At 43.7% G+C, this 13,497-nt stretch overlaps 1 protein-coding gene across 1 annotated transcript; it reads right to left on the reverse strand.

Moving 5' to 3' along the window:
* Positions 1-5,651: 5,651 nt before the first annotated feature.
* On the reverse strand, positions 5,652-13,062 carry LOC144119061 (uncharacterized). The gene is made up of 8 exons (XM_077651788.1): positions 12,859-13,062; positions 12,304-12,407; positions 10,740-10,968; positions 9,902-9,939; positions 7,726-7,878; positions 7,333-7,398; positions 6,886-6,954; positions 5,652-6,496 (listed from the first exon to the last, which is right to left on the reverse strand). Exons 1-8 carry the CDS (start codon positions 13,052-13,054, stop codon positions 6,374-6,376), a joined length of 978 nt encoding a protein of 325 aa, XP_077507914.1. The 5' UTR covers positions 13,055-13,062; the 3' UTR covers positions 5,652-6,373.
* Positions 13,063-13,497: the final 435 nt, after the last annotated feature.

Here is a 13,497-nt window from a genome sequence, read left to right on the forward strand (position 1 = left end):
TATATATATATATATATATATTCAATGTTCAAAGCTTGATGCAAAGTATCACGATGCGGTGACGACACTCCAGCTGTCAGGAAGACAACGAAAAGGCTTCCAAAATTAACTGTTTAAGGGGCTGACTCACGCCCACTAAGAACTGAATTACTCGGCGGCTGCAATAGGCTTAATCATGCGTGCTCGGCGGTCATCGACCTGAATGCCATGCAGTTCTTGGTCGTGCTGAATTTAAAGCTGGCAAGGAACCTTCGAGATAGAGAACCAAAAGCAGCAAGAATCTGGAAAAATGTGGAATCATTTGCACGTGGCCATGATCAACGGCATAAGTCTGGTCGCACCTCGCATTCCAAAACAAAATGATAAAGCCGCGTGCCGGAGGTTGTGAGTGCGAACGAACAAACGGAGCAAAGAACTATGGCAATATAAAATAATTGAAATGAGGAGCTTATAGGTGGGAAGCTGTACGCACGAGGAGTGATCAATTCCATTAAAAAAGCCTGTGCGTAGTTTGTTTAAATTCTGCTAATCGTGATCATGTACGCGGTCAGGTCGATATATAGTCGATCGAATTCTGTAGGGACATGACCGGTTCAGGTTACTCATATACCAAATGTTTTACAACTGGCTACTAAGCCAAGCAGCTCATGCAGCCCCACTGTGCTTTGAATTAAGAGGTTAGAACTAATATGTGTTTCAATTTTCAGAAATCTGATCCAAGTAGAAGCAAATGGAGATTGGGGGGGCACACCCCCCCTGAAAAATGTGGGGGGGTGGAGGCGACCTTCCCCATTTCCACCCCCCTGTTCCGTGCTTCTTGAGTATAGCCCCACCTGAACTCGGGTAGGCAGCCCTATAGGTACGTGATCGGCCCACTGGAGTGGGTATATCTCGCATATTTTATATCTGATATTGGTCGCAAAGCCGATGTCTATTGGTAAACAAGTTTAAAACATCCAAGGTGTTCTGAGAGATGTTCGATCCAGTGAAGCATTCGGTCAGGAAAGACCTTTGAAGGCAGTTCGCAGTGTATACCGGATTGTTTTTTTCCGAATATATAGCTTTCGTTGAACTATAGGAACTTTTTGGAATTCTTTTATTGACACATCTCAAATAAACCCTTCATTTCTGCAAGAAATAAAACACACACGGGTAAGCGGCCCTATAGATACGTGATCGGCCCGCTGGAATGGGTATATCTTGCATATTGTATATCTGATATTGGTCGCAAAGCCGATGTCTATTGGTAAACAAGTTTGAAACGTCCGAGGTGTCCTGAGAGATGTTCGATCCGACAAAGCATTTGGTCAGGCAAGATCTTTGAAGGCAGTTCGCAGTGTATACCGGATTGTTTTTTTCCGAATATATAGCTTTCGTCGAACTATAGGAACTTTTTGGAATTCTTTTATGGACATATCTCAAATAAAACCTTCATTTCTGCAAGAAAAAAAACACACACGGGTAGGCGGCCCTATAGATACGTGATCAGCCCGTTGGAGTGGGTATATCTTGCATATTGAATATCTGATATTGGTCGCAAAGCCGATGTCTATTGGTAAACAAGTTTAAAACGCCCGAGGTGTCCTGAGAGATGTTCGCTCCGATGAAGCATTCGGTCAGGAAAGATTTTTGAAGGCAGTTTGCAGTGCATATCGGATTGTTTTTTTTCCGAATATATAGCTTTCGTCTAACTATAGGAACTTTTTGGAATTCTTTTATTGACATATCTCAAATAAACCCTTCATTTCTGCAAGAAAAAAACACACACGGGTAGGCGGCCCTAGTAAATAGAATGGTTAACAGAATAACAGAATGGTTAGAAAGGGCCAATGCAACATATTTTTACTAAGAACAGAAATTATGTGGACATGTCCTTAGTGTTCCTTTGAGAAGCAGTATTTTCTTTTGCGTGTTGTGTAAACTATAGTTGAATACAACTCAAGAATGAAGTGGCAAATGCTTGTCTATAATTCCCTTCGCAAGTTGTTTGCATGGAAGGTACGACAACCTGAGCCAATCAGGATGGCGCACACTATATAATTCGGTTGCTGCATGCCTACCACAACCGTTGCCTTGTGACAGGTAGCTCCATTTCTGTGAATAAAGGTGTACTAGTGTTTCGGCTGTTTATTTCTTCAGCAGGTGACACTTCATGTCTTTTTATTTTTATGTTTGTTTTCAGATGGGCGACATGTTCACACAGTGAAGAGGGCATATATGGCCCACTTTTCTTTTTGTCATTACCTCTCCATATTCAGTTCTTTAGTTGTCACGTCACAGTTGTTTGGATGGACATTTATTCACTCCATTGTGGTCTATGCCCAAGGAAGCTGAGTCAAATCCAGGCGAGAGCAGCCACATGTTGATATAGGTGAAGTGGAAAACACGCCTCTTTGCTGTGCTTTGTCAGCGCATATGCAGTTGAAGTTAATCTGGAGCCCTCTACCATGGCGTCTACAATAGCTCATTAGAGACATTGTCATTCTCATTATTGCTAATCTCATTGGGGCAGTGCTCGATGTGCTCGGCTTGTATACGCAGACGTTTAATGGATCACATTGGCCTGTTAACGGGCTCACATCTCATCGTCATCATCAAAACTCTCATGCACTGCTGGTTGTGTCCTCCTCCTCCATGCTCATTACAATGCCTGGTCCTTTGAGAGGCATCTGCCACTTCATTCTTAAGTTGTATTTGAGTATAGTAAATATGGAGAAATGTAACTAATATTGTATGTCACTTGCTGCTGTGTTGTTCGTGTGGTCTGTGTACAAAACTCTTACTCTTGTTCCATGATGTATATATGTAGTGTTTTTGTGTATTATGTAGGTTTGTTTCATTAAACAGATGGTATTGGTGGATTCTGTTTATACGAGGGGAGATCAGTATATTTTTTACCTCCTGGTCTGTAACACATTTATCACCTCGTGAAAGGGAAAGACGTTACAATGAAAAGAAAGTTTGATGTTCCCACTTTTCATATTTTCATTTTGCACATGACACCACTGATATTGAAGTAGTCACAAGGAAAATGTTAGTATACATCAGTGTACAGTTATAACAGTTTTTCGAAACCAAATTTTGGATGGCAGAAGGTGTTCTCCCTATCATTATCCACCATCGAATGAGTCCAATTTATGGTAATGGGTATGTTATGTTTCCAGTCAGAAGGTGGGTACAAACTGTACGTACATGCAAGATCCAGCTGTGTTGAGTGTGAAAGACGAGGAGTGCAGTGGATGCCCACTGTCTGCCTCTCGCATCTGAGCTCGTGGCACATGTGGATGAATTTATTTGTGATGATTGTCACATTAAGCAGACGGTTACGTAATGTGGGCATTCTTGAACTTGAGGGTGCTGAAGGACCGTGCACTTTTTCTTAAAGTTTGTCCTAAAAAAATCCATCATTTAATGTGACAATGCTTGGCATGACAACAAGTTAGGTGGCAATACCGCCGTGTTGAATAAGCTGCAGTTTCGGGATGTTCTGCATCACCCACCAATAGTTCTGACCTGGTGCCTTGTAGCTACTGGCTATACCGTAGCTGAAGAAACATTTGAAGATCTTTAGTGTCCAGTTGGGGCCATCAGCCTCATTCTTCTCTGAGAGCATGTAAACAAGAATAATGCATCGATGATGCAAGGGCATCAGTGTAAGTGGAGGACGATATCAAAAAATGAATTACACCTGTGAAAAAAGACATCTGAAGCTTCGTTTATAATAATATCTTTCACTTTCAGTAATTAGCATGTTATAGACAAGGAGGCAAATTACTCAACACACCTCTCAAGCTCGGGATATATGTATGGGAAATTTTTGCATCTGTATAGTCACTTCCTTATTATTGGAAGCTACTTGAGTCATTTATCTCATGGACCAATGTTTTGTGGCCTCATTATCTATTATGTTTTAGATGGTGCCCTTGGCTTAATTTTAGTTTTCCTGAGGGTGTTCTAAACTTTTTTTTGAATGTGTGCACTTCAGCTGAGATGTAGCTTTGAAACAGGACAGTATTGGAATGCCATATGCTTGTCCATTCATGTGCTAAGCTGATACAGCGTAAAATGGTACTATACTTGGGATTTAACATGCCACCACGTTAGAGGGATCTAATTTGATCACCTGTGTTCTTCAATTATGAGCTCAAGTGCACCGCGTGAAAGACAAGATGAAATGTTATCCATTTAATTTCATACGTCGAGCCTTATAAAAGACATATATTGTTACGTGACGGCAAGCATGGTGAAGAGTACTACATAACAGATGGCGATGGAATGATTTAATGGCAGTGGGCCTTTCGCGAGAGCTCCGTGCCGCGCCACTGCCCACTTTGTCGTCTTCGAGTCCGTGACACTACCCGGGGCTGCCGAGCGATCGTCCCGATCGCGCGAACTGAAAGACCGGCAGTGAAGACGAAACGCAGTGCGTGACGATTAGCGTGACAGGACGGATGAACACAGAAGAGAAGAAGATGCAGGGTTTGCCGTCACGATGAAAGCGATGAACAGATGATGATCAGATGAGCGCTGGTCCAAGAAGCTTCCGGGCCGTAGCTAGCTAGGTCACCTTGAGCCGACGGCCGAGGCCCATGAACACACCGAACGGCATGGGCAGGGGCTGTGTTCGAATATGTTGGCGACTTCTAGGGTCGGTGGGGTCATAGGTTCGAGTAGCGGCGGCGTCGTCAAGTTGTCGTGTCTTCTGGCCGGGGCATGGTCGGTTCTGGTCTGGCGGGCTGGGGCACAACCGGGCGGTGCGGGCAGGAACACACGACCGACGACCACGGCACACGCAGGACACCGAAGCTCCAGGACCAGGATGGGGATGAACTCCGCACCTCACGCCAAATGTTACGCGACGGCAAGCAGGTGAAGACAGTACTACATAACAGATGGCGATGGAATGATTTAATGGCGGTGGGCCTAGCGCGAGCGCTCCGTGCACGCCACTGCCAACTTTGTCGTCTTCGGGTTCGTGACAATATCAGCTGACTGAGACACGCAGTTCACCCATATGAGTGATACGAGAGCTGCATTTGCCTCAAATGAGTGATACGAAAGACACATTGGCCCATTCGGGTGATACAAAATCCATATTTCGGCTCAAACAACTGATACGATAGACACGTATCAGCCCATAGAGGCATACGAGGGACACATATGCCCATACGAGGGATACGAAGGACACATATGCCCATACGAGGCATACGAATGACACATATCAGCCCATACGAGGGATTCGAAGGACACATATAAACCCATACGAGGGATACTAGGGACACATATCAGCCCATTCGAAACACATATTGGACACATATCAACTCGTATGACCACATACTAGACACATATCATCTCGTATGACCCCATTTTAGACACATATAAATTCATACGAGACACATATGCATCCATATGAGAATTTTCGATAGGGTGAACTAACAACAGAACGATTTTATTCAGGACACCAGGGCTTAAATACGTGCTGGTATCACAGAAAAACAGAAACATACAGAGAAAACATCAAGTTCCACAGGCTAATCATTGTGAGCAAGCGAAAGCTTTCGATGCACGTAATCTAGGACATCAAAAATTCGTGCTCTTTCTTCGAGATAGCAACAGAAGGGGTGCTTATGCATTCCATACCTATCCTCAATCTCTGATGCCTCAATTATCTCCCTGGTGAGCTGGCCTTTCCTTTTTGCTACAATTTTACTTTTCTCAAATATTGGTCAGCATGAACAATCACGGCAATGAATTCTGATACAGGAGCATTTTTCACATTATTCTTATGCTCCTTAAGTCTTTAGTTAAACAACGACCAGTTTGGCCAATGTACGATCCACCACATGACAAAGGAATGGAATACACCAAGTTGTCTCGGCACTGAACATATTTCTTCTCATGCGTCATGCACACAGGAACATCGTGACATGTTATTTCAGGCCGATTTACACGTGCGCATAAAGTTTTGGTTTTATGGGGGTTTAACGTCCCAAAGCAACTGAGGCTATGAGGGACGCTGTAGTGAAGGGCACCGGAAATTTCGACCACCTGGGGTTTTTTAACACGCACTGACATTGCACAATACAGAAACCTCTTGAATTACGCCTCCATCAAAATTCTACCGCCGCAGCTGAAATCAAACCTGCGTCTTTCGCGTCAGCAGCAGAGCGCCATATCCACTGATCCACCGCGGCGGCTTCAAAGCTACTCTGAGCTGTCACTGCTGTGCAGGCAAAATTTTTTTTTCTGCTCCATATACCATGCATTCAGAAGGAAAATGTCACGCTTTCAAGAGGTGTGCACTGCTGTTCAGGCCCACACTTGCCAGTTTCTAGATTGCTTGTCTGCAACTACCAATTGGTATTAATTGAAGCTAAAAGCATTTCAAACTTTCAAAAACAGTTCTAAACATGAGAAGCCACAGTACCTGGCCACTGACTTCCACAAGAGCACCCGGATGATCCTGCAGTGGAGCAGGAGCCATGCTAGTGGAAGCCTGCAAAGTGAGAAAACCTCATTTGCCACAAAATAGTAATCTACATGGCACATAAAAGGGCAACCGCGGAGGATTTTTAACTTTGAGTTTACTATTGCATTACACTACTTCTTCAGAATAAAGAGAAATTGATTAATGAAAGGTCAACAAGTAAAAAACTGAAAACCAAAACTGTAATTTGACCAATAGATCAAAATAAGGTATTTTTAAAGGTTATGTCATAGAACCTCTTAATGGGGTTTGATTGGCAAAAGTTTGCCTGCAGTTACATGTAACATAACCTCTTATAATGGCATCATTGGGAGATGTTTGCCTGTAGTTAGCAAGAATGGAAGCAAAAAGCATTTCAAGCTCACAAAAATAGTTCTAAACATGAGAAGCCACCGTACCTGGCCACTGACACCAAGAACACCACCTGGGTGGTTCTGCAGAGGACCAGGAGCCATGCTAGTGGAAGCCTGCAAAGTTAGAAAACTTCTCATTTTCCACAAAGAGTAATATATGTGGTACATTAAAGGGTAACTCCAGGAAATTTTCATACGTTTTGAGTTTACTATCACATTACACTTCTTGAACGTCTTTGTCTCAGTTCCAAAAAATATAGTTCTCCAAAATAATCATTAATTAAATAATGAACTGTCAACTACAAACCTGAAACCAAAACTGGAACTTGACCAATAGATCAAAATATGAGATTTCTAAAGATTATGTCACAGAACCTCTTATAGCGGTTTGATTGGCCGAGTTTGTTTGCCTGCAGTTACCACGAATGGGAGCTGAAATCATTTCAAGTTTACACACTGCTTCGAAAAAAGAGGGCAATTAAATCACTGTACCTGACCACTACTCTCGGCAAGAGCACCCAAGTTTTGCGGCATAACCAGCCCGGTACTTTTGGAAGCCTGCAAATTGTGAAAAATGTTGACATTTGCCACAAAATGTTACTGCACTTCTCCACTTGGAATTTTACCAAAAATACTGGTACGCCATCTTAATATCAGCTGGCTGCATGGAATTGAGCCAAAATATTTTGTGAATCAAAACTGTGCAATTGTAATATGAAATGAGAATCTCTGCTTGCGAGGCGGCGACAAGATCAAGATACGATCACACACATGCATGTAAAACAAACAGCGAGAACTACCATAACAGGTGCCACTGCAGGCAACAATAATACATGCAATGAATACATGCGATGAAATTGATAAACTCAAGGTATAGCTCAATACCTCCATGTTTTTGAAATCCCCTAGTGGAGATGGCTGCAGAGTGGTAGCTGCTGCCAACGGAGCAGTGAGTTCACTATAAGGTGAACATTCTCGTACTTGCTGCAGTGGTGAGGCTCCGGAACGCTCTGTGCGGCAAGTACAACTGGAATGTTCCTGCATAGCATAGAGAACATTGCAAAAATATTAAGCATCATTAAATAGGCATAATTCTATACAGTAGGATTAACAAAGTACACTGAGGGGGCCAGTTCATCAGAAGAACGTAGTACAAAGACAGCACATAGAAAAGGTACTCAGTAGCCATTACCAGCAATGGCCCATTAGGTCTGTTCAATTTGGCTGCACTGGATGCACCAATGAAAAGAGTGCAGCACTTCCGTATTCATTTTTCAAAAGTGCCCACCTAGTGCAGCATGAATTTTTGACTGGCTTGTGCTGTCTGCGGTGTAAGTGTAGCTGTAGTGCAGAAAAATGGTGGCACCTAGCTGTGTAGGTTGGAAAAGATATGACCGCCATCCTAATGAAATGAAGGCAGTTTCTTCTTGAAAGGAAGAGACGGACAGCATTCGTGGTATAAGAATTGTAAACCTCAGCCCCCCAAAAAAGAATTGTGAACTAGACAGCATCTCAGCAGATAGGGATTCCTAAATCATATGTGTATACCCATGAAACAAATTTGTCTGCAAAAAACAATTTCCTGGGTCTAGTTGATAGTGACATTTCATTACAGTTAGTTTGAAAATTCTTCATTGTTTGCGATGTTAGTGGGCGTTGATGCTAACACGTGCAGCTGGCAGCAACTCTGTGCTGACACCGAGGCAAGCAGATGCCCATGCCTGATGCCCCACACAAACTCACTAATCCGGCACTGCAGATATGTGACACAGCTACTTAAATTTTACAGAACTAATGCAATGAGTGCAGCCAAATCAAACTGACCTATTGAGCAGTGGGCTCGCTATAAGGTGAACATCTTGCTACTTGCTCCAGTGGTGAGAGCAACATAGTTTAACGCCACCCACAAACTTGACATGAATGCCTGAGCACATGGCTTGGACTGATAATAACACCAAGCAGTGTTGGCTGCTGAATGTGAGACCACATTAGGTGGCTGCACAGGACCTGCTATCAGCTTCTGCAAACACATCACGCAGCATGGTCTCCAACCCAGAAGGCAATGCTCCACAGCATTAAGGCAATCCTAGAAAACCAGTGGGTACTCATGCTAAGTTTGCAGATAGTGTTACAGCACATGATCACTAACGATGCCACCAACCAGTACCCTTAGTTTTTATTGTACTTTGATATAGGAAATCAACAAAACTGGCAGGGTGTCCTGAGGTGTAATGTGATGAGATTGTGAGCCAAATGTGAACCTCAAAATACAAAATGCACAGCCTTGACCTTAGCTCCTAGCAAGATACCTTATAGTCAGGTCAGTCCAAGCCCACAGAGATGGGATTTGAATGCGCAGGCTCCTTTGCCAAGCCATGTACCCTAGCAAGCCGAGCACCAGGCTGGGTCATAGCTCGTACCCATTTAGAGGAAACCGGTGGGTAAACGGCCGGCAGTGGGATTCGAACCCACCCACCTCCCGAAGCCGAGGCGGGTGCTCTACTACAAGGCCATGGCTGTGGTTTAAAGGGCCACAAATGGGCTTCTACCGCACGAGGCAGATTTAACGTTGTTGACGGCGGAACTTATCGCTGATCTGTCAGAGCAACTGTGGTCAAGACCCTTTCCCAAGCATCTCACCCAGAAGAGCCGAGCACCAGGCCAGGGGAAATCTTGTACCCATTAAAAACCGATGGGTACCCGGTGGCACTGGGAATCGAACACAGCACCTCCCGAATGCGAGGCGGATGCTCTACCACAATGACATTCCTGATCTTTAGATCAGTTCAAAGTCTGCTGAAATCTCTAACTGAACTTGCCAAAATTGAAACCGCTGATACTTTTCAATTAACCTGCTTTCTTTAGCCCCGGCCCACCATCTCTTTGCTAATCTACATGCCAATCTACTTCACACTGTTGGAAGATCATCAGACCTTAGCTGGTTCAGATTTTGTCCTCTTCTCTAAAATTCACAGGCCTGGAAATGTGCAAATTGCAACATCTAGTCCTCACTCTGCACAAAAAGCAACTTTCTCAGTAAAACACCTTGTTTTATACACACCTTCAGGCAAAGATGGCAGCGTGCTGCGAGCCAGGATTCTAAATATGAAACACAACAGACACAACATTAGAAAAACACCTGGCTGGGTATTTCAGACTTCTTTCAACTGCTTTTTTTACGCCACCAGTAAGAAAAACAAAAGCATGTAAACCAAGCTACTAGGTTTGGTGACCTGAGCTGTTAATTTCAATAATGTGCTTAGCAATTATGCAGAAATTCACTTTGCTTAACACTTTCATTCTGCTTTTGAGTCAAAATTCTTAGCTGCTGCTGGCAGACACCGTTTAAAGGGTCCCGAATGCCTTCTGGCCAAAAATGTCCTCTACCCAGACGGTTGTGAGGCATTGTCCCCAAAACACATGGCCGCAAATAATCCTTTGACTCATTAAAGGGGCACTGCGATGTTTTCCTCGGTGCCATTCAATCTGATTAAAGGGATTCACCATGCACTCCAGAGACCAGTGCAAAAAAAAAAGAATTTTCAAAATCTGAGCGTGTGTAGGTGCAAGTTATTCCATTTCAAAAATTCAAAATAAAAAGATCATATGAAAATGTATTTCACTCACCCAGTACTGAGACTGGCACTACCAATAAGAACTGCACCTAGGGCACTCATAGCGGAAGCTTGCATGCAATTTTTACCTTGCCCGCACTGCTCTTACCTTGCACTGGTAAGAATTTAACTTAATTGCTTATTTCATTTCCTTAAAATACAATTTAAAATTAGCCTTCAAATAGCATATATCAACACCAGACGCACCCAATCACACAATTGGTTGCACACTGTAATCAGCACAAGTTACCCACTTTTGAGACAGGCATACTGCTTATCACTCACCAAATTTGTTGAGGAAAATATCCTCAACTCGGTCATGGCGGGCCTGCAGTTCCGCCTTTTCTTTGCGCACTTGTTTCAGTCTCCGGAGGAGAGTCGCATTTTTTCGGCGCTCTTCCAACAGCTTCTTAGGAAGAACGTCATCGTCTGAGCTTGATCCATCCATTAATTCTTGCAGCTTCTGCCGCTTCGCTGTTTTGACATTGTTTGCTGCATCTTTTGCTGATACAGCCTGCAGTAAAATGCCCCATCCATGTGCTTACGATACAGGTTACAGCACGAAAACAGAGCCAAACATAAAAAACTGATTCTAGGGCAAGCTTGATGCCCGGAATTTTCTAACTAAACAATAATATGCATAGCTGTAAAGGAAGACTGAAAGATGATATTATTCATCATGCATTTACTTCAAATTACTTAAAAATATCAGGCCATTTTCAATGCAATTTGCACAAGCCTTGATACTTTTACATCAAGAAAAGCATTTTCAAATAGGCCATTCGCACTTCCCTTGCTCTTGGGAAAGCTTGGAGCATTGCTGACATTACAGTGTCGGTCCAGATTGAAAGGCTAGACAAACCTAGTTCTTGATAAAGATTACACTGCTACCGTGGTAACTGTTCCCTTGCCACGCCTTAGGGCATTGGTCATATATGACCAACGTTAATAACCTGCTGCCGAAAATTCATGTCAGCGCTCCTGGACAGGCTGCACCGTATAGTTGGCTTCTATAACACTATCTCTTTGGTTTCATTCTAAAGCTAAAGCTTTACTACTGCCTTCTGCAGCTTGTTTGGCGTGTGTTTCATACGGCCTCGAACTAAGGAGAACCACGTGACGTCGCGGAGCAGCAGTTGTGCCGAAACAGATAAAGAGCGGGAGCTTCGAAAGCAAAGAAAAGGTGCATATAATTGGCCCCCTGGGACAGTGGAGTGAACGTCTCAGTCACGCTATAAGCTACATTGTAGTGACAGATGTGCACTGCATGCGTTGGCATTGACAACGTTGTGGCAGAACCACAGCACTGAAGCTACAGGCCATCAGCGTCCATTGGCATTGGCGTTGCCAACATTCTAGACTCCGATGATTGAGGAAAGGGAGGGCACATAACTGGCTCCCTGAGTCAGTGGACTCCTCAATCGCACTTTGAGGTACAACCTCTCATGATTAAGTATTAATTTATCATCCACCTCCCAGGGTGCCACGTCTAGTTGCCCAATACACCACATCTTTCACTCTAAAACCAGGTTCAGCAGTAGTTAAACAGCAGGTATTTTTTTTTGTTCTTCATTTTCTGACGCAAGGAGGCAACATGAAAAATGAAATTTTGACCTGACACCAAGAACAACATATGAGAGAATGAAATCAGCACGATGCTCCTGCCCTCGTGTCCTTCGCAATCTTTCGCATAAGCAACATGTACTGCCAAGCTCAGTGCCAGTCTATACTGCAATTCAAGAATCCGCTGCAGAACTCTGTTGACGAAGGCTGCCTGGCTGCTCCCAGCAACAATAAATATTTGACATACAGAGAGAGACACCTGCCTGACTCTTCTCTTAGTACATACATTTTCCTGTGAAACTGTGGCTACTGGCTCGGACTCCTCGAAGTCGAAGTCCGGCACCGGAATTTTACGCCTGGCTAGGCGGCGTATGAGGTCTGCCTTTGTTACTGGAACAGAATACATGAGACAAAATAATAAAAGCGTCAGCAAACACAAGACAAGCTACAAAAATTTGTTTTATGTAACTAGCAGATCTGAAAACAGCGGGCTTCTCCCTGCCTCGTGCAAATAGTTCAATTTAAGAAAGAAAAAAACACTTTAAATAGCGTTCGCCGGACTAGCTGCTATGTGCACGGGGCGCACACACTGTTTAACAAAGTGGTAACGTATGCGTTCTGCACGCGTTCGCAACAGTAAATAAAGCACGTCTAAGGCTTCATGTAAACAATAGGGCGCTTTTTCATCCCGATAATCCATGACCACATACCTCATTTAAACGCCACCAAGCTTCGTTAAAACCGTATAGGTTGTAAATACATCACGTCAGTGTAAGCGTCACACTTCTGGCAGGCTTCTCAAATCTAAATGACCACGTGGTGAAGTAAATGCAAAACTCACCTCCAAGTTCCATTACTTGGGCGGAATAAAATCCCTCCTCCTCTTCTTTGCCGCCGCCCCAGTAAACGTCTTTTTTCTTTGCCAGGTCGCTTAGAGATGATGGCGTATACTCGCGTATTAAAGATAAATGAACTATAGCTTTTGCGCCGTCGAAATATTTTACATATGCGTAGCTAGGCGCACCTGAGGAACTCATCGTCGAACGACAATGCGGGGACAAAAGACGCGTGTGACTACCGCTCACTTGCAACCTGCATGCAGCAACACAGAAAGGCGGAAAGGCTTACAAGGCTAACCAACTCGGATTGGCTTGGCGCCGCACAAGCCGCAAGCGCAAGGTACGGAAGCCGCTGATTACGATGATGATGATCGACTTACCAGCATTACCTTCTAGCCTTAATGAATACGTTTTATTCAGTCTGTTTTTTCTGTATAATTTCAGTGCCGGAACTTAGTCTTCGACGATGAACTCTATCCCCCTCCATGTCGGAGCATCATTGTGCAGCGCATGAGGCCATCCAGTTGACTGCATGTAGTAGCAGACGACGCGGAGCTTCTTATATTTGTCTCCAATAGTTCACATCATGAATTGCTTGAAATGTTACAAATATTGAGCTACATATATTGATTTAAGTATTG

Source organism: Amblyomma americanum, chromosome 2 (genome assembly GCF_052857255.1).
Source record: "Amblyomma americanum isolate KBUSLIRL-KWMA chromosome 2, ASM5285725v1, whole genome shotgun sequence".
NCBI classification, from domain to species: domain Eukaryota; kingdom Metazoa; phylum Arthropoda; class Arachnida; order Ixodida; family Ixodidae; genus Amblyomma; species Amblyomma americanum.